The sequence below is a fragment of the Jaculus jaculus genome, chromosome 13 (genome assembly GCF_020740685.1).
Source record: "Jaculus jaculus isolate mJacJac1 chromosome 13, mJacJac1.mat.Y.cur, whole genome shotgun sequence".
In the NCBI taxonomy this organism is placed as follows: Eukaryota; Metazoa; Chordata; class Mammalia; order Rodentia; family Dipodidae; genus Jaculus; species Jaculus jaculus.
This window is the reverse complement of record NC_059114.1, coordinates 72,412,237-72,436,370: the sequence shown is the minus strand read 5'-3', so window position 1 is coordinate 72,436,370 and position 24,134 is coordinate 72,412,237. Positions and strand designations below refer to the sequence as shown.

General features: G+C 41.2%; 2 protein-coding genes across 4 annotated transcripts; one reads left to right on the top strand and one right to left on the bottom strand.

Moving 5' to 3' along the window:
* Nucleotides 1-418: 418 nt before the first annotated feature.
* On the bottom strand, nt 419-11,836 carry Rad1 (RAD1 checkpoint DNA exonuclease). 3 transcript variants are annotated; one of them, XM_045132593.1, is made up of 6 exons: nt 11,714-11,836; nt 9,402-9,666; nt 8,050-8,158; nt 5,111-5,369; nt 3,331-3,429; nt 419-1,485 (listed from the first exon to the last, which is right to left on the bottom strand). In XM_045132593.1, exons 1-6 carry the CDS (start codon nt 11,824-11,826, stop codon nt 1,308-1,310), a joined length of 1,023 nt encoding a protein of 340 aa, XP_044988528.1. In that variant the 5' UTR covers nt 11,827-11,836; the 3' UTR covers nt 419-1,307. The 3 variants fall into 3 exon arrangements, with proteins under 3 accessions (XP_044988528.1, XP_044988529.1, XP_004652571.2); XM_045132594.1 differs by lacking the exon at nt 11,714-11,836 and adding an exon at nt 11,451-11,707; XM_004652514.2 differs by lacking the exon at nt 11,714-11,836 and adding an exon at nt 11,504-11,707.
* Nucleotides 11,837-12,003: 167 nt separating this feature from the next.
* On the top strand, nt 12,004-22,807 carry Brix1 (biogenesis of ribosomes BRX1). The gene is made up of 10 exons (XM_045132672.1): nt 12,004-12,185; nt 13,822-13,933; nt 16,884-16,927; nt 20,235-20,305; nt 20,458-20,507; nt 20,613-20,686; nt 20,835-20,885; nt 21,018-21,119; nt 22,024-22,152; nt 22,370-22,807. Exons 1-10 carry the CDS (start codon nt 12,027-12,029, stop codon nt 22,637-22,639), a joined length of 1,062 nt encoding a protein of 353 aa, XP_044988607.1. The 5' UTR covers nt 12,004-12,026; the 3' UTR covers nt 22,640-22,807.
* The last annotated feature ends 1,327 nt before the right edge of the window (nt 22,808-24,134 follow it).

The window sequence follows — 24,134 nt, the reverse complement described above, 5'->3', positions numbered from 1 at the left end:
CCTGGGAAACTTACAAGGAAGACATCAAGCACTAGCCAGGTTATATCCGAGAACCTTTATTGCCTGGAAAGCAGGGTACACACAGCCACGGGGTAGGGGGTTGGGGAAGCCCTGTGAGGCACCTGCTGCAGTATCTCCAGGCCAACTTCCTCCACTGTTTGGCGTCCTGTTTAAAAGGCTTAATGAAGGCAGCCTCAGGTTTTGGTGGCTGTCACTAAAATGGTTTTCAACCATCAGTGGTCTTGGGGCACTTTTAGGATATGGGAGTCATAATGACTGGAATTAACTGATAATTACCAAGAATGGGAAATAATTCTTGCAATGGAATGACACTCTTCCCATGAAGAAATAGCACACCCACAGGCTGTTAGTGCCAGTCCACAGTAAGAGGTTAGCACAGAAAAAGACAAAAGCTTCATTTTAGTATTTTATTTTTTACTAAAGCAATTCAGATATTAGCATTAGGTTATACAAAAAAATATTTACATGCTACAAAAAATATTTCAGTGAAACTACCCTGGAAAATACAAAAACTTGATAGCTGTTTGGATTTGATTCAAGAAGCTTCTATAGACAAATGGAAGGTATCTATTTCAGTACTTAACATATCTGTTCTGAGAACAAGAAAATAGTATGTACACAGAATGTTTTAATATCCTATTCATAATTTTTTTCAAAAGGCATACTTTAAATTTTAAACCAAAGAAAGTATTGTTCAAACTGGTTTAATATTGCCTCAACTTCAGAATGTTTGTGGAGAAGTCACATGTAGTCACCTTGGGGCAATTAAAAGTTATAAACCGAGAGTATCCTTCAAGAGCAGTGGTTCTCAAACTTTGACAAACATTAGAATTTCTTGGGGGAAATTTATTAAAATAAAGATTGCTGAGCCACCTCCAAGTTTCTGAAAAGTATCCAAGTAAATCTGACATTGGTCTGGATGGGACACTGAGAGACGGAATCAGCATTAACGACCTGTTCGAAATTCAAGTTAACAATGCCATATAAATTAACAGCAAATTTCAGACATGAGTTCATCCAACCTTCTATCTTTAGACTCTCACAATGTCCTTAATTTATGTTGATCCACAACAATCCGCATAAGCTCAAAAGGAGCTAAAGGGACAGTCGAGTAAGTGATGGTTGGACTATACAAAAACACTTATTTACACAATCTACAGCTGCTACTAGCCTGTGGGGACCTTGTTCCTTTCTTCTTCAGGCTCCATAGACAATCCGACAAGAAATTGTGAAGAGTGCTGCGATCAGAATGAGTACTCAAACCAGTATAAACTGCACACTCAAGACTAGGAGTCAGGAACGTCTTCATCAGGGCAGCAGTAATATTCCACAAAGCATATTTGTCCATCTTCATTTCTGATCATATATTGTAGGGAGAGGAAGCCTCGATTATCAGTCCGAATAGATACCTTACAAGATAAGACTAATGCCTTCGTGGAGGGTTTCAGTAATGAAATCTTGTATCTGCAAAAGAGTAATAAAAAGCTGTTATTTGGATACAATGCAGTGCTCATAACTCCAAGTAAAGGACAAAAATTAGGCAAGAACTACTAAGTAACAAATACAAGAAAAAAAAAATCAAATACTTTTGCTCATTAAAGAAAAAAAATCCACCCATTTGTTACCACCCCACTTCCCTAAGTAGATGTACCACCAACTTTTTTTTTTTTTTGGTTTCTCTAGGTAGGGTCTTGCTCTAGCCCAGGCTGACCTCGAATTTACAGCAAGACTCCTACTTCAGCCTTCTGAGTGCTGGGATTAAAGGCATGTGCCACCATGCCTGGCAAAGGGGGTGGGGGAGAAAGAGAGAGCATGCGTGCACAAGGGGATGCACCAGGGCTTCCAGCCACTGCAAATGAACTCCAGATGCATGTGCCACTGTGTATTTGGCTTTATGTAGGTACTGGGGAATCAAACTCTGGTTATGTTAGGCTTTATAGGCAAGAGCCTTAATCACTAAGCCATCTCTCTAGCCCCTGCTCATTTTTTTTTTTTTTTTTTTTTTGTTTGTTTTGAGGCAGGGTCTCGCTCTAGCTCAGGCTGACCTGGAATTCACTATGTAGTCTCAGGGTGGCCTCGAACTCTCAGCGATCCTCCTACCTCTGCCTCCCAAGTGTGGGGATTAAAGGCGTGTGACACCACGCCTGGTCCCCTACTCATTTTTTAAAAGGTTATGTATTTTAGTAGATTGTCTTTAAATGAAAATGTAATATTTAACTTATCTTTATCACCAGTGGCAACCTTTATGTTAAGAACTTATTCAAGGAGGCCACAGAAGCCCCTGAGACAAAACAGGCTAAGTTCACCAAAACTAGAGGCTAAGTTCCTACTGCCAGAAACCTCACACACTTCAGTTTCAAGCTGGAAATGAGCTGGAAGCTTCTTCCCTGCTGGCTAGCTTTCATTCTGCCAGCAGGTTTTAGGTAGGCTGCTGGAGGAGAAAAGTTGTCAACAGTCTTACTCAGAAGTGGACCATGTGTGCTCAGCTAACCCACCAGGCAACATGTGCCTCAGTAGTGGAATGACTGTTATAGAGGTCACCAACCACTTCCTAGTTGAGTCCAGGGCCTGCTCTACAGCAGGGAACTCCTGTCTGCTAATGTGAACCTGGTCAGAACCCTGTGGCTGGGGAAGCCACAGGTCCTACGGGGAACTTACTATGTTGTTACAGTAAATGAACAGGTAGTCACACTGCCTTTTAAATATTTATGTTTAGTCCCATAGATTAGTGCTGCTCTCCGTTACAGAAGTGTGTTTTTTGCAATGGGCAGGAGTTAATGCAGAGATGCATAGTTCGCAACAGTGCTGAGCATAAACATGTGCTCAACCCTGAAAGGACATCTGTATCAGCCTTTCCAAAGTTCAAGGACCATGGAGAAGAGGGGCAAGAATGTAAGAGCGGGACGACGAAGAGCGCTGTGGAGTGCTGTCTTCTGGATGTGGCGAGGTCCTCGCGCTCACGAACTCACAGCAGTTGGTTTCCCACACAAACACTCCATCATGAATGGAGGAGCGGCTCGTGAAACCCCACTCCTCCCTGACAATGGTGCTAGGGGAAGGCCATGTTCTTCAGTGGTGTAGCCACTGGTAAGTAAATGTAACCCCCACTCAACCATAATTTAACCCACTGGATCAAAACCACCACCACCACCCGAGCATGAAAGTAAGAAGAAAGTTAGTCAGGCTTGGGGTTGAGTGGGAGGGGAAATAAACGGTAATGGAGGTGAATATGATCAAAATACATGGCATACATTATATAAATGTGTGAAATTGTAAAAAAAATAAATTAAAAAAGAAAAGACAACTGACCTGTTGACTTGGGTCTCATTACAATGAAATGCTTCCACCAAATCAGAATCTTTGGGGTAGTCAAGGTGGGAGCTCCCTGCATTTCCAAAAGTAGATAACCTAGAGTTGAAAAGGAGCAGCTCATTCATTAATTGGTTCAATAATAAGCAAGATTAGGTTCCAAGCTTCCTTAAGCTAAAAGAGATGTATTAAAAATCTGGTCATAATATACTTTATTTGGTTGCTTGGGTGGGAATCTTCATGGCTAGCCTGAAGCTCACTATGCAGCCCAAGCTGGCCTTGAACTCACAATCCCCTTGCCTCCATCTCCAGGATACTGGGATTATGGCATGTGCCACCACACCTAGCTATAATGCACTTTAGCAAGCATCACAATATTTCCCAGGGACTGTAGGAGCAGAGGGAAGCTAGCGACTGATCAACAGCTTGGAAGAAAATCACCCCATCAGCCTGCAGGTGTGTACATTCCATAGTCTGCATACGCTGATGGTGACTCTTCCTCACCCTTAACCTAGAAATACATAGCACAGAGAAGTGACACACACCAGACCTGTGGCTAAGTCAACTGTAAGCCCTGAGTCCTGGTCCCAGTCTTTACTGCCATGCCATTTACAAGCAGGTATGCTTTGTGTGTGTGTGTGTGCTCATGTGTGTGCACTTTTACATGTGTGGGTGCACATATGTGCAGGGCTCAGAGGTCAACACTTGGGTGGTTGTTTTCAATTATTCAGCTTAGTTTTTGAGACAGGACCCAACAAGGAACCCAGAGCTCACTGAATGAGCTGGACTGGCTAGCCAAGCAAGCCCTAGGGATCCTATCTCCATCTCCCCAGCACTGAGATTAAATGCATATGATTCCATAACTAGCTTTTACGTGGGTGCTAGGGATTTGAACTCAGGACCTCAGGCTTATATAGCAAGCACATTACCCACATAGCCATTATGCTTTTCAATTAGACTTTACTAGCTATTATGGATTTCGTGTATCTTAGACTCTAATTCTGGAGAAAAAAACCTGGGACAAAGTATCAGGAGGATTTGACAGCTTTTTTTTTTTTTTTTTGAGGTAGGGTCTCACTCTGCATCCTGAGTGCTGGGATTAAAGGCGCACGCCACCATGCCCGACCCAGTCTTGACAGTTTTAATGTTGTATTCCTGATGGAAACTGCCTCTTTTAGGAAGCCAACCTTGACCAATCCTGCCTGAGTACTCATGTACTGTTTCTCCAAGTCCTTGTATTACTTTGGTACTTAATGGTTTGAAGTCTTGTTCCTTTTCTGCTGTTCCCTATTTTTTCTTCAGCTTAATTTTAAGGTTTTTCTTTTCAGTCCTAACAAGACAGATAGGCCCACAGTAGATGATCAATGGCTCCTAAGTAAATAAACCAGCTATGGGCAATACCTACTTCCTTTCTGTACCTTGAACTGTTACAGAAACCTTATACTATGAACATATTTTCCAAATGTTTAAGTCCAAGTTTTCTCATTATGTAACCTGATCTGTATCAGCACATAATACAACAATGAAAATATAGGCTTGTGGATTAGGAAACTGGGCTTCTCATCTACAAGCCAACACTACTTAACTATAAAATGCTAAGTGGTTTATCACTCTTCCTACACTTTGTTTCCTATGTCTTGTTCTATAAAATTATGAGGCTTTTCAAATCAATGGCTTTTCAAAGTTTTGAAATTGTAGGAACAGCTAGTAACAATTCTGCATTCAAGCTAGTGTGTAAGTGGACAATTGTACCCATAGAACTATCACTGCACTCAGGTACCTGAAATAGGGTTTATTAGGAGATACGGTGATCTGTAGGACTTCACTTGTCATGTCCAACTCAGAAAATGCTTCCCGGAGTCCCTCTGACTGCAGGATAATTTTATTGGTAACATTGGTGCTGCAGAAATCAAAATCCAGGGTCTCCTCAGGCTCTTGAGTGTTAATTTTGCAAACAGTCAGCACTCCTCCTTCCTCGAGAAACAACATCAGAGGGTGACCATAACCTTGGTAACACATCCGAAGTGCAGTCAATGTCCCTGCAATACAAAGAAGCCATAGTGGGTTTAGCTTTATGGTTCTGGGGTTGCTTTTTTAAATGACAAAAGCAAGTTGTTTTGCCAAACGCCTAACAGATGCGTATATATATATACACACACAGGTACACACATAACTTACCAGTTCCAACCACCCAAATCACTGCAGAATAAAATGTAATATACTTGCTGAAATTATTTTCTGCTTGTGAAACATTCCTTAGAAACAGGTTCATTGATTTGATACACACACACATACACCATTTCAGGATGGAACATCTACATGGACTAACATGGCCAAAAACAAAATTGTAGCAAACAGGCTCTGCTATTTCTTGAAGGTGCATTTTGTGTTTGACAATGTCTATATATTCACTATTAAGATTACTTCCAACTTCTCCTACTGGAAGACAGTATTTCTATTTTTTAAAGATTTTAAGCCAAACTTGGGACAAGAGGGATGCTAGTGGTAGTACAAGTTTCAACACTTCAAACCACTAGGGGGAGGAATACTGACACTCTGGCTTCTCCTAACTAGCAGAAGAGCCAAAGCAAGGGACTGGGGAAGTCATATCCTTCATCGCATTAGGCAACGCATAATTAGGCTAGAGAAGCTGGTAGTTAATCGTAGCCTAAGACAAGAGAATCCCTACAAGTTCCAGGTCAGTCAGGGCTTCACAGAGTGGTAGGGCACATCTGTTATTCCCTGTTACACTCAGAAAGCTGAGACAGAAGCAATAAGTTCATGGCTGTACTGGCTTGAGATGATTTAGCAGGTAAGGCCCTTGCCTGCAAAGCTAAAGAACCCAGGTTTTGTTTGATTCCCCAGGACCTATGTAAGACAGATGCACAAGGGGGAGCATGTGTTTCGAGTTCATTTGCAGTGGCTGGAGGCCCTGGTGCACCCATTCTCTTTCTCAAATAAATATATGAAACAAACAAGCAAACAACAATAACAATAAAACCAACAACCTAGCAAGGAAGCTGTCAGTGCAGAGTTAATTTTCTAGAGAATCATCAATTTCCCTTAGCTGATATTCAGGTCAATGTCTTATGAAATAAAATCCAATACTGGAGATTCTTGGCACTTTTGTGACAAGAACAAGTAAATTTCCTCACTCTCAAAATAACCCCCAGAGCAAATAAAAGCCATACTTGGAAGGAACTATTTGAAACCAGACATAATTTATGATCTTACAAAGTTTTATTTTCATTTTAATTTTTTATTAACTTCCATGATTATAAAAAATACCCCATGGTGATACCCTCCCTCTGCCCACTTACCCCTTTGAAACTCCACTCTCCATCATACCCCCTCCCCATCTCAATCAGTTTCTCTTTTACTTTTGATGTCATGATCTTTTCCTCCTCTTATTCAAGTTTTATTTTTATCTGAGCAAGCACATTTTGAACACAATATACTGGGAGTCAAGAAAATTGATTCCTATATTTCTCTGCTACTAGGTAGCTATATAATTCTGGACAAGTTAGAGAAAAATGTAATTAAAATGTGTGTATATATATATTTTGGTTTTTTGAGGCAGGGTCTCACTCTGGCTCAGGCTGACCTGGGATTCACTATGTAATCTCAGGGTGGCCTCAAACTCACGGCGATCTTCCTACCTCTGCTTCCCAAGTGCTGGGATTAAAGGCGCGTGACACCACACCCTAAAATGTTTCTTAATGATTAAGACATTTGTGACTGTTCAAAATCATCTTTGATTTCAAATTTAAAATCCTGGAAGCCTTGCAAATTAAGAATGCAAATAGGCTGGGCATGGTGGCGCATGCCTTTAGTCCCAGCACTGGAGAGGCAAAGGTGGAAGGATTGCTGTGAGTTCGAGGCCACCCTGAGACTACATAGTGAATTCCAGGTCTGCCTGAGCTAGAGTGAGACCCTACTTTGAAAAGTTACCAAAAAAGAAAGAAAAAAAAAGGCACTAATAGCTTTACAAATATGAAAGAAACTATAAACACACATTCAGTTTGAACTGTTAAAATCCATGATTATTGCCAACAGAGGCAGAATTAATTGGCAACTAATTTCTAAAAACAATCTTTTTTTCACTATGGACCCTTTTGTAGGTCTGTAAACTGAAGTAAATCCCTTCCTCTGCTGAGGGAAAAAAAAAAAAAATCTTTTTTTTTTTTTTTTTTTTTTTTTTGAGGTAGGGTTTCACTGTAGCTCATGCCGACCTAGAATTCCTTATGTTTTAGCCCAGGCTGAAATTCGCTACAGATTCTCAGGGTGGCCTCAAACTCACAGCGATCCTCCTACCTCTGCCTCCCAAGTGCTGGGATTAAAGGCGTGTACCACCACGCATGGCTAAAAAAATATATGGATTGACCAGAGGATGTAGCTCAATTGGTAATGAGCTTTTCTAACAAGCATGAGACCAATTTGTTTGCTCCCATAGTACTGCATAAAACCAGACATGATGGCTCATGCCTGTAATTCTAGCCCTTCAGAAATGGGGGTAGGATAATCAGGTATTTAAGACCGACTTCAACTATACACTGGGTTTGAGGTGAATGTTGGCTAACATAAGACCTTGTCTCAAAAAGAAACCTCAATCCCCCCAAAGCCCTAGAAATGTTTACATCATAAAGAGCTTCCTATTTTTCTGATCACTGAGCATAATGAATATTTTTATGTCTTTATAATGATAATAAAATGGTTCACCTGGCATAGGACTTGATCCAAAAATAGATAAACAGTCTAAAAGGATAGTTAAATTAATTCGAAAAGTAACAGACTCTTCCTGAACCATAAATTCTTGAAACACTTCAGCCTGTGAAAAAAGCAAAGATGAAAGTGGGCCATATTAAAAAATGAAAATTCAGTAGGGCGTGGTGGCACACGCCTTTAATCCCAGCACTGGGGGGGGGGAGGAGGGGCAGAGGTAGGAGGACTGCTGTGAGTTCAAGGCCACCCTGAGAATCTGTAGCGAATTTCAGCCTAGGCTAGGATGAAACCTTACCTCAAAAAAAAAAAAAAAAAATCATATGTAAAATTCTAAATTTCAATTTGCTTTAAAGATACCAATACTGTGTTAGCACCATGAGAATAATTTTTCTTTTTTTTTGAGGTAAGGTCTCACTCTAGCCCAGGCTGACCTGAAATTCACTATGGACTCTCAGATTCCACAACCATTACCTATTAGACTACTCAATAGTTTCATAGTTAAAGATTTTACACTGCTATAGAGGTCCTCTTGGATCTAAACCTTATCACCCCTGTGAAGTTTCTTTGCCTTTCATTGTTTTTTTTTGGGGGGGGGAGGGGGAGGGTTAGAGATAGGATCTTGCTGTAGTCCCGGTTGACCTGGAATTCACTATGCAGTCTCAGGGTGGCCTTCAACTCACAGAGATCCTTCTACCTCAGCCTCCTGAGTGCTGGGATAAAGGTGTGTGCACCATGTTCGGCTTTGCCTCCTTTTTATGCCATCAGTATAGCTAATCACTTGAAAAGACAATTCAATGATGCTTGCATGAGACTAGTTTTCAATTTAAGAGGAAACCCCTTTTATTCCTTCACCTCTGAGGTCATATTGTGTACAAATGTCCTAAACTATGCTGAGCTGAATGGTGAAAGCCTATCTAAAATCACATAAATACTACTTTGTAAATACTACTTTGTAAGGATAGATTTCTATTATGGCCAAAAGGAGGAAAAAACATGTTTAATAAAAGGAGGAAGAAAATAAGCATTCTGCGTTTTTGTCTGAACTCAGATATTTACCTGCTGTAAGGCAAACCTTGCTGTGGTTCCAACATATGTAAAATGGGAATTAACCCACCTTCCTGGCATACTGTGAGGATTAAGAGTTAAGCACTAAAAATTGTGTCTTATGGTTTAGCCTTAATAGATTTTAGTCACTATTTTCTGTTTATGATGAGTAAAGAATTACCGAGACAGAAAATTACAGACGTTTTGTTCTGTAACAAATTTTGTCAAACAAGACCTTCTAAATTCATTAAACCTGGGGGAAAACATCTGTGACCGGCTTAAAGGTAACTACCATACAAACATACCTGAATAAAAGCATTTGCTTGCACACATTTTGCATTTTCCACTGTCACCTTAAGTCCATTTTTAGTTGCAAAACACGTGGCATGTTCTCTGAAATGGATAGCTTTCAAGACAGTGGAGAGATTCCTGACGTTGTCAAGGCTGGCCACTAAGCTGTACTCATCACTGTCATCTTCGGTCTGTTGGGTTAGGAGAGGCATGGTGCAGAGGGAAGGTCCTGCTTCTGCGGCCGGCCAACACCCGCTCCTCCCAGAGAGCACTGAACACCTGAGAAATTGAACAACAAAATCTTAAGCAATGCTGGCAATTATTAGCTCTCGGTTGGACATTAACTCAGGGGTTAGGTGCTGGATGGTCACACAAAACGTTCTCTAAGTGGCCTCTTGGTTCTTTTAATAAAAGAAATGAAATGGAAAATGGATGGATCTGGAAAGGATTATACTTAGTGAAGTAATCCCGGCCCAGAAAGCCAAATGTCACATGTTCTTTCTCATATGTGGATCCTAGCTACAAATGATTGGACTTCTATGTGAGTAGGAAGAAAACTCAGTAGCAGAGGCCAATAAACTAAAAAGGGGATATACAGGGAATAGAAAGGGCGGGGAGAGGACTTAATAGGATGGTATGGTATATATTTAAGTAGAAGAATAGATTAATGGGGGTGAAAAGGCCTAAGTGAGGTCAGGGGAAGAGATTGAGTAAAGGAAAGGTGGAGGGAGGGCTAATCAAAATCTAAGAGGATATAAATAAATCATATGAAAACCTACTTTTCTGGACAATGGAACACTCAGGAACCACAGATTGTTACTGGAAAATTTTCAGTGTCAGGGATGGGATACCTTCTAGTAAGTCGTTGGCCAGGGAGGTCCCTGGTGTCCCCAAAACATTACAGGCCATTGCCAAGGCCCTTGGTTTCCCACCAGGAAGAGATGGTAAGACCCTATTGCTGAAGACTCCACATACATACTGAAAAATCATAGTGGCATGTCTGTTATGGGGGAAACCAATTGCTCTCTGATTGGACTGGATGCCCACTCCATGGGAAGAAATACTTCCCTGATACTGAAAACCTACAGCAGGGGTAGTCATAACCCCTAGGGGTATAATGTCTGCTGGTGTCTGGCTAAATGTATATACTATGTTCACCAATTTGCCAGTAAGCATTTCTTTCTTTCTTTTTTTGGTTTTACAAGGTAGGGTCTCACTCTAGCCCAGGCTGACCTGGAATTCACTATGGAGCCTCAGGGTGCCCTTGAACTTACAGCAATCCTCCTACCTCTGCCTCTCAAGTGCTGGGATTAAAGGCATGCACCACCACGCCTGGCTAAGCATTTCTTTTAATGTTCATACCCATATATTAATGCTTCTCTTACTTTTCATTAGAGAAGCTTCTCTTTTCAGATGGCAGTGTCCTTGGGATGACTCAGAAGGCACCATGGTGCTGAGAAGAAGTTCTAGAGGAGCGCTCAGCACTGAAATATCTTGCCACCCTTTCCAAAGCTCAGGGCCAAAGGAAGGGTAGGACTCCTTACAACATGCTGCTTCACACAAAATGGCCTGGATATGCATGACCTGGCAGTGCCTGTCACTACTTACACAAGACAATCATAATAGGAAAAAAAGATGATCCACATCAAAATAAAAGAGAGACTGAGAGGGAGAAGGAGATATGGTGGAGAATGGAATTTCAAAGGGGAAAAGTGGTTGGGAGGGAGGAAATTACCATGGGTTATTGTCTACAATTATGGAAATCGTCAAAAAAATAAATAAAAGAAAAACAAAAATGAAATCCACAGACCACAGTTGGTGCAGTTCAGATTTTATCATAGAGTTTAAGGAAGAGAAGCAGGAGGGCGTCCCCAGAGATGGGAAATCCCTCCTGGAGACTCTGCCTTCCTGGATGGGGCTGAGCGGGTCAGTCTAGTGCCCAATGCCAGGTACCCAAGGGCTTCTAGGAAAGGGAGTCACCGAGGAAGAACTACAACCAGAGACCCTTCTTCTGACATCTCCGGCCGAGGACTCCCCGTGAGAGGCTCAGGGACACTGCTCACTTGACTTTCGGGGGCCCCGTGAACCCCGAACCAGCCAGTCCACGATGAAGTACCCTGGAGTCCAAGCGAAGGGACGCGCGAGACGAGGTGCACGGACGGCTCAGGCCGAGCGAGCCCCACTTGCGCCCTGTTTAAACTCTCCCTCACTTTCAGAAAAACGACTTTTCTCCTCTCGCAACACTACGGCTTCGTCGTGTCCGGTCCAGGGACACACACGTACTTTCACAAGGTAGCCCCCGAGTCCTCCGGCTCACCCCACTTACCGGCCAGCTGGCTGGTGAAGGAGCAGGGCACTGCGGGGACGGAAAGCCGGAGGGCTCAGTGCACATAAGTCCCCCGGCAAGACGCGCATGCTCGGCCGCTCCCGCCAAGCCATTCAACTGGCCCCGCCCCTCAGGATCCCCGTCACCACCGAGCCGCTGGAGGACTAGAGAGGCGTGCGCGTGCGGCGCCGCGTGACCGGAAATGGAGACCATAGAGCTGGGCGACACTCTCGCCGGAGCTCTAGAGATCGGGGAAAGAGGAGCGGAGGGCGGTGCCGGAAGTACCGCCCACAGCAGAGACAGGGGAGGCAAGATGGCGGCGGCCAAGCGGAAGCGGCGTGGTGTCCCAGCCACAGCGGCCAAGAAGCTGAAAAGGATCCTCAAAGATGCCGGGCAGCCTGCTAAATCCCCCGCCGTGGCAGGAGATGTGGAAGAAGAAGAGAAAGACCGTATCCCAGGCCCCGTTTGCAAGGTAATGGGTTACTCTGGCGGCCCTCCGTGCAACCGGCCTTGGACGAATTAGCCTGACTCCAGCTCTGCTGTGATTGCCAAGCGGCCATCGCGGTCTCTCTTGACCCGGGCAGCGCTGCTGGTACATTCCGTGTACGTGACCGCCTTCTGGGAACTGCAGTCTGTAGACTCACCCAAGTACCCAGTTCACGGGCGCTAAGCGCTTCGTGTTCTGCCTTCCAGTGATTCGGGGTGCCCCCACCCCGCCTTTCTGCGCAGTAGTGCTTTTCCTTAGTTGTCACTTTGGGGTGTCTCTCTTCCGTATCCCGCCATAGTCGCCCAGCGTCACTCAGGGTTACCCTGTAACTTTGGGCTTCTGTGATCTGGCCTTCCATTCAAGGGATAATGAAAATTACCCTAGGCGCTATGCATCTTACCTGTGGTGAACAGATGTGCCTTGCTTTATTACTTACCAAGGTAGGTGTCCCCGAGCATGGCATCACAAAGGGGATGGTTATCCATGTAACCTCTTTCTAAAATACGTTTTTAGAAGGAAACTAAGAATCCGTGGGCAGGGCGAGGGGGTGGTTGGTTTTACTCAAAAGAAGGTGAGCAGAAGTGCTTGTTGAAGTTAACTGTCCATTCATCTGAAAACTTAAATGAAGGGGAATAAAGAGGAAAGAAGGGTTTACTATGATTTATTAACGTCTAAGTCTCTGTTCTTAGCGTAGTACTCTAGCGTTTAGTAGGTGGTAAGTAAGTCGCTCCATGTGATGTGATGGCAAGCTCTGGGGAAAGAGGAATGAAAGGAAAGTATAAATTCTTGTCTGCTTTAATATAGTGACATTCTGTCTTGCTTTCTCACTTGGAAATTAAGAGGATGAAAGTTAGTTAACTTTTGTGAAAAATAAGCTGGGCTGCCCTGGGGAGGAGGCTCAGAGTTAAAGGTGGTGGCTTGCAAAGCCTGAAGGCCCAAGTTCACCTCCCCATTGCCCACGTAAAGCCAGACGCACAATACATGTATCTGGAGTTCCATTTGTAGTGGCAGAAGGCCCTGGCAAGTCTATTCTCTCTCATTCTGTCTCTGTCCTTGCAAGTAAATAATAAATAAATAAGCGGTGCTTTCATTAGATCTTCAGTAAACGCTGAGGCTCCTCCTCTTCCTTTAAGAAGTTGCAAACAAACCTAGTGGGAACTGTAATCTTAGTTACACGTTGCTACATCAAGCAAATTCAGGAGGTAAAGATAGTTTTTATTTTAGAATGGTAAGATAAGGAAAAAAGGGACTTAGCCTTTGAGGGATTTATTTGAAGAAATGGTTTAATTTGATGTTCCAAATTAGGGAAAGAAAAAGAATTCGTCAGTGTTATATAGTGTGAAATGCTGAAAATCTAAAATAAATAGAGCCAGATTGGCTTAAGTGCAGGGTTGATACTGGGCAATAGTGATGTAGTAAGTAAAAATGTAATTTAAAACCCAACATTATAAAGTGCCTTTAACCACTGAGCCATCTCTCCAGCGCATGGATACATTTTTTAAATTTTTTCAAGGTAGGGCTTCACTGGCCATGGATACGTTTTTAAAACTTCCATTTAAAAACACACCACATACTTTCAGTGTGAAATTTTAAAATCTTTTAACATTGTCTTTTTCTTTAGGGCAAGTGGAAAAATAAGGAGCGAATCCTCATATTTTCTTCCAGAGGAATCAGTTTCAGAACAAGACATTTAATGCAAGACTTAAGAATGTTGATGCCTCATTCTAAAGCAGGTATTTCTGTATCATGTACTTTAACTTTTTATTTGTAGACTTGCCTATTACATATCAATGCTTATGTGCTCTTCATTTACTTAATCTTGTCATGTAAAGAACCACAAATTGGTACAAAGTGACACGTATGTGGAGCGTTTGAAGTGGCTAGAGGCCATAGTGAACCTATTTTTCTTTCTCTTTTTGCTAGGCATGGTTGTGCATGCCTTTAATTCCAGAACTTGGGAGGCAGAAGTAAAAGTTTGAGGTCCTGAGACTGCATAGTGAATTCTAGGTCAGCCTGGCCTAGAGCCAGACCCTACCTCAAAAACCAAAAAATTAAAAATGGTTTTCTTTGGCAACTGTCATTTGAAATTATAAGATTTTCTATAGGTAATTTGTTTTCTTCTGAGGAAGGTTCTCACACTAGCGCAGGAACCTGGAGCTCCCTTTGTAGTGTCAGGCTGGCCTTGAAAGCCACCGAGATCCTCCTACCTTAGCTTACTAAATACTAGGACTAAAAGCATGTGCTACCGTGCCCTGCTTAAGATTTTCATTTTGCGGGCTGGCGGGATGGCTCAGTTGTTAAGGCACTTTTCTACAAAGCCTAAGGACCCTAGTTCTATTCCCAGTGTCCACATAAAGCTAGATGCACAAAATGGCACATATGTGTGGGGTTCATTTGTGAAGCCCTAGCACACTCATGCTCGCTGTGTGTCTCCCTCTCTCAAATAAATTAAAAAAAAAAAAAGATTTTACTTTTGGGTTTAGATCTAGGACTGGCTGTACAGGCCTTTAATCCCAGCTACTCAAAGGCCAATGAAGGAGGATGGAAAGTGGAGTGATTGCAAGGCCATATTTACATATGGGGATGTAAAAAAAAGGTCTGTGGCTGTAGGTCTGAGGTTGAGTGCTTGCCTAGCAACTGCCAAGCCCAGGGTTTATTTCTCTCTCTTTTAAAGTTAATTATTTTATTTATTTGAGAGAGAGGGGGGAGACAGAAAGAGTCGGTGCGCTAGGGCCTCCAGCTGCTGCAAACAAACTCCCAGACCATGCGCCATCTTGTGTATCTGGCTTACATGGGTCCCCAGGAATCAAATCTGAGTCCTTTGACTTTGTAGGCAAGCACCTTAACCACTAAAGCCATCCCTCCAACCCTATCTCTCTCTTAAGTTATTATTATTATTATTGGTTAGTTAGTTAGTTGGGTTTTCAAGGTAGAGTCTTACCCTAGCCCAGGCTGACCTGGAATTCACTATGGAGTCTCAGGGTGGCCTCGAACTCACAGCTATCCTCCTACCTCTGCCTCCCAGTGCTGGGATTAAAGGCGTGTGCCACCACTCCCGGCATTATTATTATTATTATTATTATTATTATTATTGGTTTTTCAGTGTAGGCTCTCAGTGTAATCCAGGCTGACCTGGAATTCACTGTGTAGTTTCAGGATAGCCTCGAACTCACAGTAATCCTCCTACCTTGGCCTCTTGAGTGCTGGGATTAAAGGTGTGCATCACCACGTCCTGCCTAATTAAAAAAAAAAAAAATTACCATTTGCAAGCAGAGAGAAAGGGTGTGCTATGGCCTCTTGCCATAGTATACCAACTCTAAATACATGTGCCACTTTGTGTATCTGGTTTTTTGTGGGTACTGGGAATTTACACCTGGGCTGTGAAGCTTACAGTCAAGCATGTTAACCACTAAGCCCTCTTTCCAGGCCTCTTTTTCTTCATATATTTCTTTCTGAGACAGGTTCTTGCTGTGTAGCCCAGCCTGGCCTCTGACTTGAGAATCTCCTGCTTCAGGCTTCCAAATACTAGATTTATAGGTGTGTGCCACCACCATAAGATTTTGGTTTCCTAAGTGAATGTTTTGTTCAACTGGGCTTCTTGAACCTTCATTTTGTGTGAAGAGAGTTAGTATGGGTATGCCAGGGCCTCCTGTCACTGCAAACAAACTCCAGAGCATGTGCACCTTTGTACATGAGGCTTTAAGTGGGTACTGAGGATGGGCTGTCAGGCCTTACAAGCAAGTACCTTCAAACACTGAGCCATTTCCCCAGCCTATCTTGTGTGAATTTCCCATAATTGCAATAGATTCATAAGAGTATAGCTCTCTGTATCCATGGGTTCATCTCTACAGATGTACCCAACAACAGACTGAAAATACTTAGGAAACTAGTGGTGATGGTACATGCTTGCAATTCTAGCACTTGGGAGGGAGAGGCAGGAACATCAAAAGTTTAAGGTCATCCTTGCTACATGATGAGTTTAAGGGCAGCCAGGTTTAAAAATAGAAATCCTTTTGTTTCCCAAGTGGGTGTGTGGGTTTCTTTCCCATGTGGGCTTTGCCCTCCCCCAAAGACTCTCTGACCCTTAAAAGAAAAGAGGAAAAAGAAATAGAAAAGGAAAACCCATTTAGGAAAAGTTGAATGGAGTGGCTAACGCCTATAATCCTAACATTTGAGAGGCTGACGATTGCTGTGAGTTTGTGGTCAGCCTGGATGGACTATCGAGTGAGTTCCAGGCGAACCTGCCCTACAAAAAGAAAAGGAAAGAATTTCAGAAAAATACTGTGTCTTTGTGGAAAACAGGCAGACTTTCTTTTGGTCATTCCCTATACGATATGGTATACATAACAATTTGTGTTGTACTAGATGTAGAAAATCTAGAGTGGTGTTTAGTATATGCATCTATTATATGAAAATACTCTGGTATTTTTTATATAATATTTTGTTTAAAAGACTTGAGCAGTTTAAGATTAAGGTAAGGGTTCCTGTAGCTAATCCCAATTCCTTATTCTATTTACATTTAAGAAGAATCAAGAGCTTAGGTCTTTTTAGACCTAATCATTTTTAAGATTAATGATAACATCCTCAAATGGTAAACATACCTAATTATATTTTAGATAGCATTTGTGATTTGATTGAAGTAGTTTTGAAATCTTTTGTCAATTTTCTCTTTCTTTTTTACAGATACCAAAATGGATCGTAAAGATAAATTATTTGTGATTAATGAGGTAATTAGTCAAAAATTTTATAAATATTAAAGATGACTCATTTTAAAAATCATTTGGTGGGGCTGAAGTGGTAACTCAGTAGTTAGAGGTACTTGCTTTAATCGAGGTACTTGCTTGTAAAGCGTGACAGCCTGGGTTTGATTCCCCAGTACTCATGGAAAGCACATGCACCTAGAGTTCGTTTGCAGTGGCTTTAGGCCCTGGCATCCCCATTTTCTTTTTTTCCTTTTCTCTCTTTGCTTGCACATACAATCGTTTGGTGGCTTAAAAATTGTTTTATCAGTGCTATTCAGACAAGTTTTTTAACAACAGTAATCTGTCAGGTGGCTTTTTCCATAATGTCTAGTATTGTGCATAATGCATAATAGATGCTAATAAAAATTAACAACCATAATATGTAAAATTACAAAATTGTAAAATGTTATAAAAAATACACATTGGAGAGTTTTTTGCCAATATTAAAAGTGGCTCATTTAAAATTTGATCTTGAGGTATTATAAGTTAGTTTAAATTTTCAGAGTATTTTTGAAGATACTAATTTTATATCCTAAACCTTTTTAAAAATATTTATTTCAGAGAGAGAATATGGGTGTGCCATGGACTCTAGCCACTGCAAAAGAACTCCATATGCATGGGTAATCTTATGCATCTGGCTTTACATGGGTACTGGGGAGTTCAATGCATGGCCTTGGGCTTTGCAGGCATGGATCTTAATTGCCAAGCCATCATTCCAAGTCTCTAAAGCCATTTTTTAAAGAAGATTTATTTATTTATTTATTTATGAGAGAGAGAGAGAGAGAGAGAGAGAGAGAGAGAGAGAGAATGGGTGCACCAGGACCTCTAGCCACCGCAAACAAACTCCAGACATGGGCCATCATGTGCATCTGGCTTACATGGGACCTGGACAATCAAACCTGGGAATCTTAGGCCTTGCAAGCATGCGCCTTAACTGTTAAGCTATCTCTTTAGCCCCTCTAAAGCCGTTTTTATACAATAGTTTTAAGGGCTGGAGAGAGCTTAGCAGCTAAGGCGTTTGCCTACAAAACTAAAGGACCCAAGCAAGTTCAATTCCCCGGGACCCGTGTAAGCCAGATGCACAAGGTGGCCCATGCATCTGGAGTTCTTTTACAGTGGCTAGAGGCCCTGGTGTATTCATAATCTCTCCTTCCTCCCCACCCTTTCCTATCACTCTCAAATAAAAAATATTTTTTTTAGCTGGGTGTGGTAGCTCACGCCTTTAGTCCCAGCACTTGGGAGGCAAAGGTAGGAGGTTTTCCATGAGTTTGAGGCATCCTGAGACTACAGAAGTGAATTCCAGGTCAGCCTTGACTAGAGTGAGACCCTACTTCGAAAAACCACCACATACACACACACACGATGCATATACATACATATGCACATACATACATGTATATATGTATTTTTTTTTCAAATAGTTTTAAAAGCCCAGTGTGATGACATATGCCTTTCATCCCACACTTGAGAGACAGAGATAGGAGTCTTGCCATGAATTCTAGGCTACCCTGGGACTACAGAGTGAGTGCCATATCAGTCTAGGCTGGAGAGAGAACCTTACCTTGAAAAAAAATTACAACAAAAAGGTTTTAAGATAATTCTCTTGCTCTTGAGAAGCTTCTTTTGGTCATTTATTTGGCAGAAACTTGAACCTCTGCAGTAGCATGGCCTTATTTATCCTATAGCTGTGGAACCTGTTTAGTAGAACAATGCCCATGTCATGACATGGAGCTTGTATTCTGATGAGGGGGACAGGCCATAACTGAGCTACAGTTTCAAGCAGAGGTAAGAGAGGGTGTGAGTTTTCTTGTCCAAGCTGCAGTGGAAAGGTCTTTCGGAAGGCAGCAAGGCTGTCAACACAGGAGGAAACTCATGAAAGACCATCTCAGGGAGGGAAAGGGTAAGTGCACAGGCCCAGAAGAGCAACTTGTGTTCATTCTGAGCCACTAAGAAACTGCCCATGATTGTTTCAGTTGGAAAATTTAAGTTTATAAATGCTGCTATAACAACAGTTTATTCCTTTTTTTGGGGGGGGGGGTTGTTGAAGTAGGATCTCACTCTAGCCCAGGTTGACCTGGAATTCACTATGTAGACTTTGGTGGCCTCAAACTCATGGTGATCATCCTGCCTCTGCTCCTTGGGGCTGAAATTAAAGATGTGTGCCACCACACCTATCTAAGAGTTTATTCTTATAACTTGTTTTTCTAACTTATGTTTTTAAATTTTTCTTAAGTTGGCTTTGTAAATCTTTGAGACATGGATGTTTATTTCACCTTAAAGTAGGTTGTGTATATTTCCATTTTTCACCAATCCCTTAGTAATTTTACAGAAACCAATATAAATAAGGAAGAGAAATTTAAATCTTACAAAATTAAAGAGCAAAAAGATGTTAGGCCAGGAATGGTGGCACATGCCTTTAATCCCAGCACTTGGGCAGCCAAGGTAGTAGAAGTGTCATGAGTTCTAGGCTACCCTAAGACTACATAGTGAATTTCTGGTTAGCCTGGGCTAGAGACTTTACATCCACACAAAAAAGAAGTTGAACATTAGAATAAATTAAATATGACTTTGGTCCTCTATGGACTGTACTTTTTGTGATATTCCTAAATTTAATTATCACATGGTGTATGCCTAGAGCATTTATTTCCAGTTTTTTTTTTTAAAATATTTATTTATTTGAGAGTAACAGACAGAGAGAGAAAGAGGCAGAGAGCGAGAGAGGAGAGTGGGCACGCCAGGGCTTCTAGCCACTGCAAACGAACTCCAGACAAATGCGCCCCCATGTGCATCTGGCTAACGTGGGTCCTGGGGAATCGAGCCTTGAACCGGGGTTCTTAGGCTTCACAGGCAAGCGCTCAACCGCTAAGCCATCTCTCCAGCCCTATTTCCAGTCTTTATAGCTTGTATTTGGGACCATGGTCAGAAGAGGTCACTTGGGGAATAAAGGGAGGAAGATCAGGCCAGTCTGGACTACATGAGATCCTGTCTTTAGTAAAATGAAATACATGCATGCATGCACACACACACACACACACACACACACACACACACACACGTACGTATGTACGTACGTACGTAAAACGTAAGCTATACCAAAACAGTAAGAATAGGTACTTCTCCCAAAGAGGTACACAGAATATTAAGTTTACCTTGTATAGAATATCCAAGAGAAAATCTAAAGCTAATTTTTAGTATCCTTAAATCTTTTTGGCAAATCTAGTTATGAATTACTGTGAATGGCTTTAGTTTTCTTTTGTTATATCTACTACACTTTTGTGGTTTTTTGATTTAGGTGTGCGAAATGAAAAACTGCAACAAATGCATCTATTTTGAAGCCAAGAAAAAACAGGATCTCTATATGTGGTAAGAGTATATTAATAAAATTGGGTTGAGTTTGTTTAAATGTGTGTTTCATCTGTACATAAGTCAACTATGCTGTCCTTTTTATCTCATAGATGGCAAGCATTGACTATATTGTACCTTCTTATTGAACAACCCCTCTTCATATATTTCAGGCTTTCAAATTCGCCTCATGGACCATCTGCCAAATTCCTTGTCCAAAATAGTAAGTGTGACTTAACCTTTTCTTTTTAATGAAAAAAATTAGAAAATGTTTTGAAATAATTGTGGCAGTGTTCTAACTATTTTGGTTTTGTTACCATTTTTCTAGTTCACACCTTAGCTGAACTAAAGATGACTGGAAACTGTTTGAAAGGTTCTCGTCCCCTTTTGTCGTTTGACCCTGTAAGTTTTCATGTGGCGTGTGGGGTCTTTTCTTTCTTTGCATGGTTGACATCAAATGGGTTAGCTGCCTACATAATTCAGCCTAGTCAAAATTTAAAAAAATCAAAGTACTCTACTAATTTCAAATATGTGTATTTTATTTTTATAGGCGTTTGATGAATTGCCACATTATACTTTGTTAAAAGAACTCTTAATTCAGGTAAATGTCTTTTCTAGAAAGTATTTTTAGTAACGTAGATGTCTTCCTTTGGAATTTTGTTGACTTAGACATTAAAACCATGACATATTCTAGATTAAGAAACTAACACACACCTTTTTATTTTTTAACTAGATTTTTAGTACACCACGGTATCATCCCAAAAGCCAGCCATTTGTGGATCATGTCTTTACTTTCACCATTTTGGATAATAGGATATGGTTTCGGAACTTTCAGGTTAGCTTTGTCTTAATTGTTATGTGTGTTTAACTCAATACATTAAATCTCATTATGTAAGGTATTTGTAGACACAGAAGGAGTAAATATAAATTCTTTTAAATAGCTTCATTTTCCTTCCAGGTACTTTCTGCAAATAGCTGTCTGCTATCTCATACCTAAGTAATCTGTACCTACTTGTACAACATTTCTAATGGGCTACTACGTACTTTATTTTACAATAGGAAATAGAATGGAAATCTGTGAGGTCACTGGATTCTAATTTATCTTAAGTCCTATAAAGAAGGATTAAATGTGTTTCTCTTCAAACATTAGAGTCCACTAGAGAGGATGGGATTGTATTAAGACTTAAAAAACATAAAGGCTACAGAGGCATGAGTTATGACATGACTCATTCAATAGAAAATATTCTAGAAATACTAAAGCAGACAATATAAATCTGTGTAAAACAGAAATGGAAAAGAACAAGAAGAAAAATATTTCAGACGGCATGTTTTGTAGGTGGTAGAGCAAGGTTTCAAAGAACACACTGAGCTGGTCATGGTGTCACACACCTTTAATCCCAGCCCTGAGGAGGCTGAGGTAGGAGGAGTGCTGAGTTTGAGGCCACCCTCAGACTACATAGTGAATTCCAGGTTAGCCTGGTCTAGAGGAGACCCTACCTCAAAAAACAAACAAAAACCCTCCTAACAACAACAGTAAAAAACACTGAAGTAAACACTTCTGCTTTTTTAATGACAATTTCCTATAATTAGTAAAAGATTTTAGAAAGTGCTAGGATTGGCACTTGCCAAGTTTTTAGCATCTCTCTACTTCAGTTTCAAAAATTTTATAATGATATGGCCGGTGCATATTTTGGGAGTAGTTTGCCTAAATCAAAATGAACTTCTCCTTTTCATTGAAGATCATAGAAGAAGATGCTGCTCTTGTAGAAATAGGACCTCGGTTTGTCTTAAATCTCATCAAGATTTTTCAGGGAAGTTTTGGAGGACCAACTTTATATGAAAATCCCCACTACCAGTCACCAAACACGGTAAGCCGGATTGCTTGTTTGTGTGTTTTCGGGAGTCTGATATACTACAGCTATTCAACCAGAAAACCTTGTGACACACTTAACTGTTCATTCAGTGATGAAGCAGTTTGTTTTGCTCTGTACCTGCCTGCAATTACTGTGGTTTTTCATGACACGGATGAAGGGACTTGGCGTCCTAAGTAAAGCTTTAATCAGAGCGTCTGATCTTTGTTTCCAGCATCGACGCATCATAAGATCCATCACAGCTGCAAAATACAGAGAGAAACAGCAAGTGAAAGATGTTCAGAAACTGAGAAAGAAAGAACCAAAGACTGTTCTTCCACATGATCCAACTGCTGATGTTTTTGTTACACCAGCTGAGGAAAAGCCAGTAGAAATACAGTGGGTAAAACCAGAGCCAAAAGTAGATTTGAAAGCAAGAAAGAAAAGGATTTACAAAAGGCAAAGGAAAATAAAACAGAAGATGAACAGTGGGAATACAAAATGAATTATTGGATAACTAGTTTGTATTTTATACTGTATATTTATTTTGTATTCTGTGTGTAAATTCTTGTAGTATCCAGGACCACCTTATGTTTAATTAGTATGTCATTAAAAAAATCAAATTTTAAAATCAATGATTATCTTTTTCTAAATAAAATAACTCCAGAGCCTATCAGTTCATTTCTGTTTTATTTATTTTTTTCTTCAGAACTTACTTGGTATACTACTACAGTATAGGCCTTTTCTCTTTGATTAGAATATTTGGGTGAATAAAGCTAAAATTATTGCGTTCTTAATACTAACAAAGGCACCATGTACTTTAAGAACTTAGTTTGTGGATAGCAAAGTGGAAGTAGTCTCTTAGAATGTATATTTCACTGATGTTCCATCCTTGGAGTCACTAGTTCATTAAGCCTGGGAAAGCCCACTTCTGATTGTCACTTCAAAAAAAAAAAAAGAATAGCCGATGTGGTGGCACATGCCTTTAATCCCAGCACTCTGGGAGGCAGAGGTAAGAGGATTACCGTGAGTTCTAGGCCACCCTGAGACTCCAGAGTGAATTCCAGGTCAGCCTGGGCTACAGCAAGACCCTGCCTCAAAAAAAGAAAACAAAAAAAAAACCCCACAACTTAAGTTTTGAATCAACTGAGTTAATACCTGTACAAAACCTTTTTTTCTTTTTCTTTTTCTTTTTTTTTTTTGAGGTAGGGTCTAATTAGCCCGGGCTGACATGGAATTTAAACTGTCGTTCCAGGCTGGCTTCAAATTCATAGTGATCTTCCTACCTCTGCTTCCTAAGTGCTGGGATTTAAGGCATGTACCACCATACCCAGGAAGAAACTTAATTACAACAGTTGGTATATATATACATATAGACATATACATATAGCTAAGAATATGTGTGTGAAAAAAAATACATGTATTGTTTTTTTAAAAAAATTTGTGGGCTGGAGAGATGGGTTTAGCAGTTAAGACACTTGCCTACAAAGCCTAAGGACCCACGTTCAATTCCTGGTGCAAGTATCTGATGTTCAGAGCTTGCTCTCTTGCTGCTGATGTATGATGATGTGAGCTGGTTGCCATGCTTTCTCACAGTGATGACTGTAAGTCTAATAAACCCTTTCCTACCTAAACTGTTTCTGGTTGGGTGTTCTACAGTACATATGAAAAGGGTCAGGGCTGGAGAGATGGCTTAGCGGTTAAGTGCTTGCCTGTGAAGCCTAAGGACTCCGGTTCGAGGCTCGGTTCCCCAAGTCCCACGTTAGCCAGATGCACAAGGGGGCGCACGCGTCTGGAGTTCGTTTGCAGAGGCTGGAAGCCCTGGCGCGCCCATTCTCTCTCCCTGTACCTGTCTTTCTCTCTGTGTCTGTCGCTCTCAAATAAATAAATAAAAAATTTTTTAAAAAAAGGCGGGGGCTGGAGAGATGGCTTAGCGGTTAAGCGCTTGCCTGTGAAGCCTAAGGACCCCGGTTGGAGGCTCGGTTCCCTCGGTCCCACGT

Bases quoted from the DNA above. Each gene is read 5' to 3' on its own strand.
- Rad1 (XM_045132593.1), bottom strand. From the start codon at position 11,826: ATGGCTTGGCGGGAGCGGCCGAGCATGCGCGTCTTGCCGGGGGACTTA. The intron at 8,159-9,401 runs GTATGTTTGTAT...CTTTTTTCACAG, and splicing joins AAGCAAATGCTTTTATTCAG to GCTGAAGTGTTTCAAGAATT. The intron at 1,486-3,330 runs GTCAGTTGTCTT...ACTCTTTTGCAG, and splicing joins AATGAGACCCAAGTCAACAG to ATACAAGATTTCATTACTGA.
- Brix1 (XM_045132672.1), top strand. From the start codon at position 12,027: ATGGCGGCGGCCAAGCGGAAGCGGCGTGGTGTCCCAGCCACAGCGGCC. The intron at 20,306-20,457 runs GTAAGAGTATAT...CATATATTTCAG, and splicing joins AAACAGGATCTCTATATGTG to GCTTTCAAATTCGCCTCATG. The intron at 20,508-20,612 runs GTAAGTGTGACT...CCATTTTTCTAG, and splicing joins CAAATTCCTTGTCCAAAATA to TTCACACCTTAGCTGAACTA.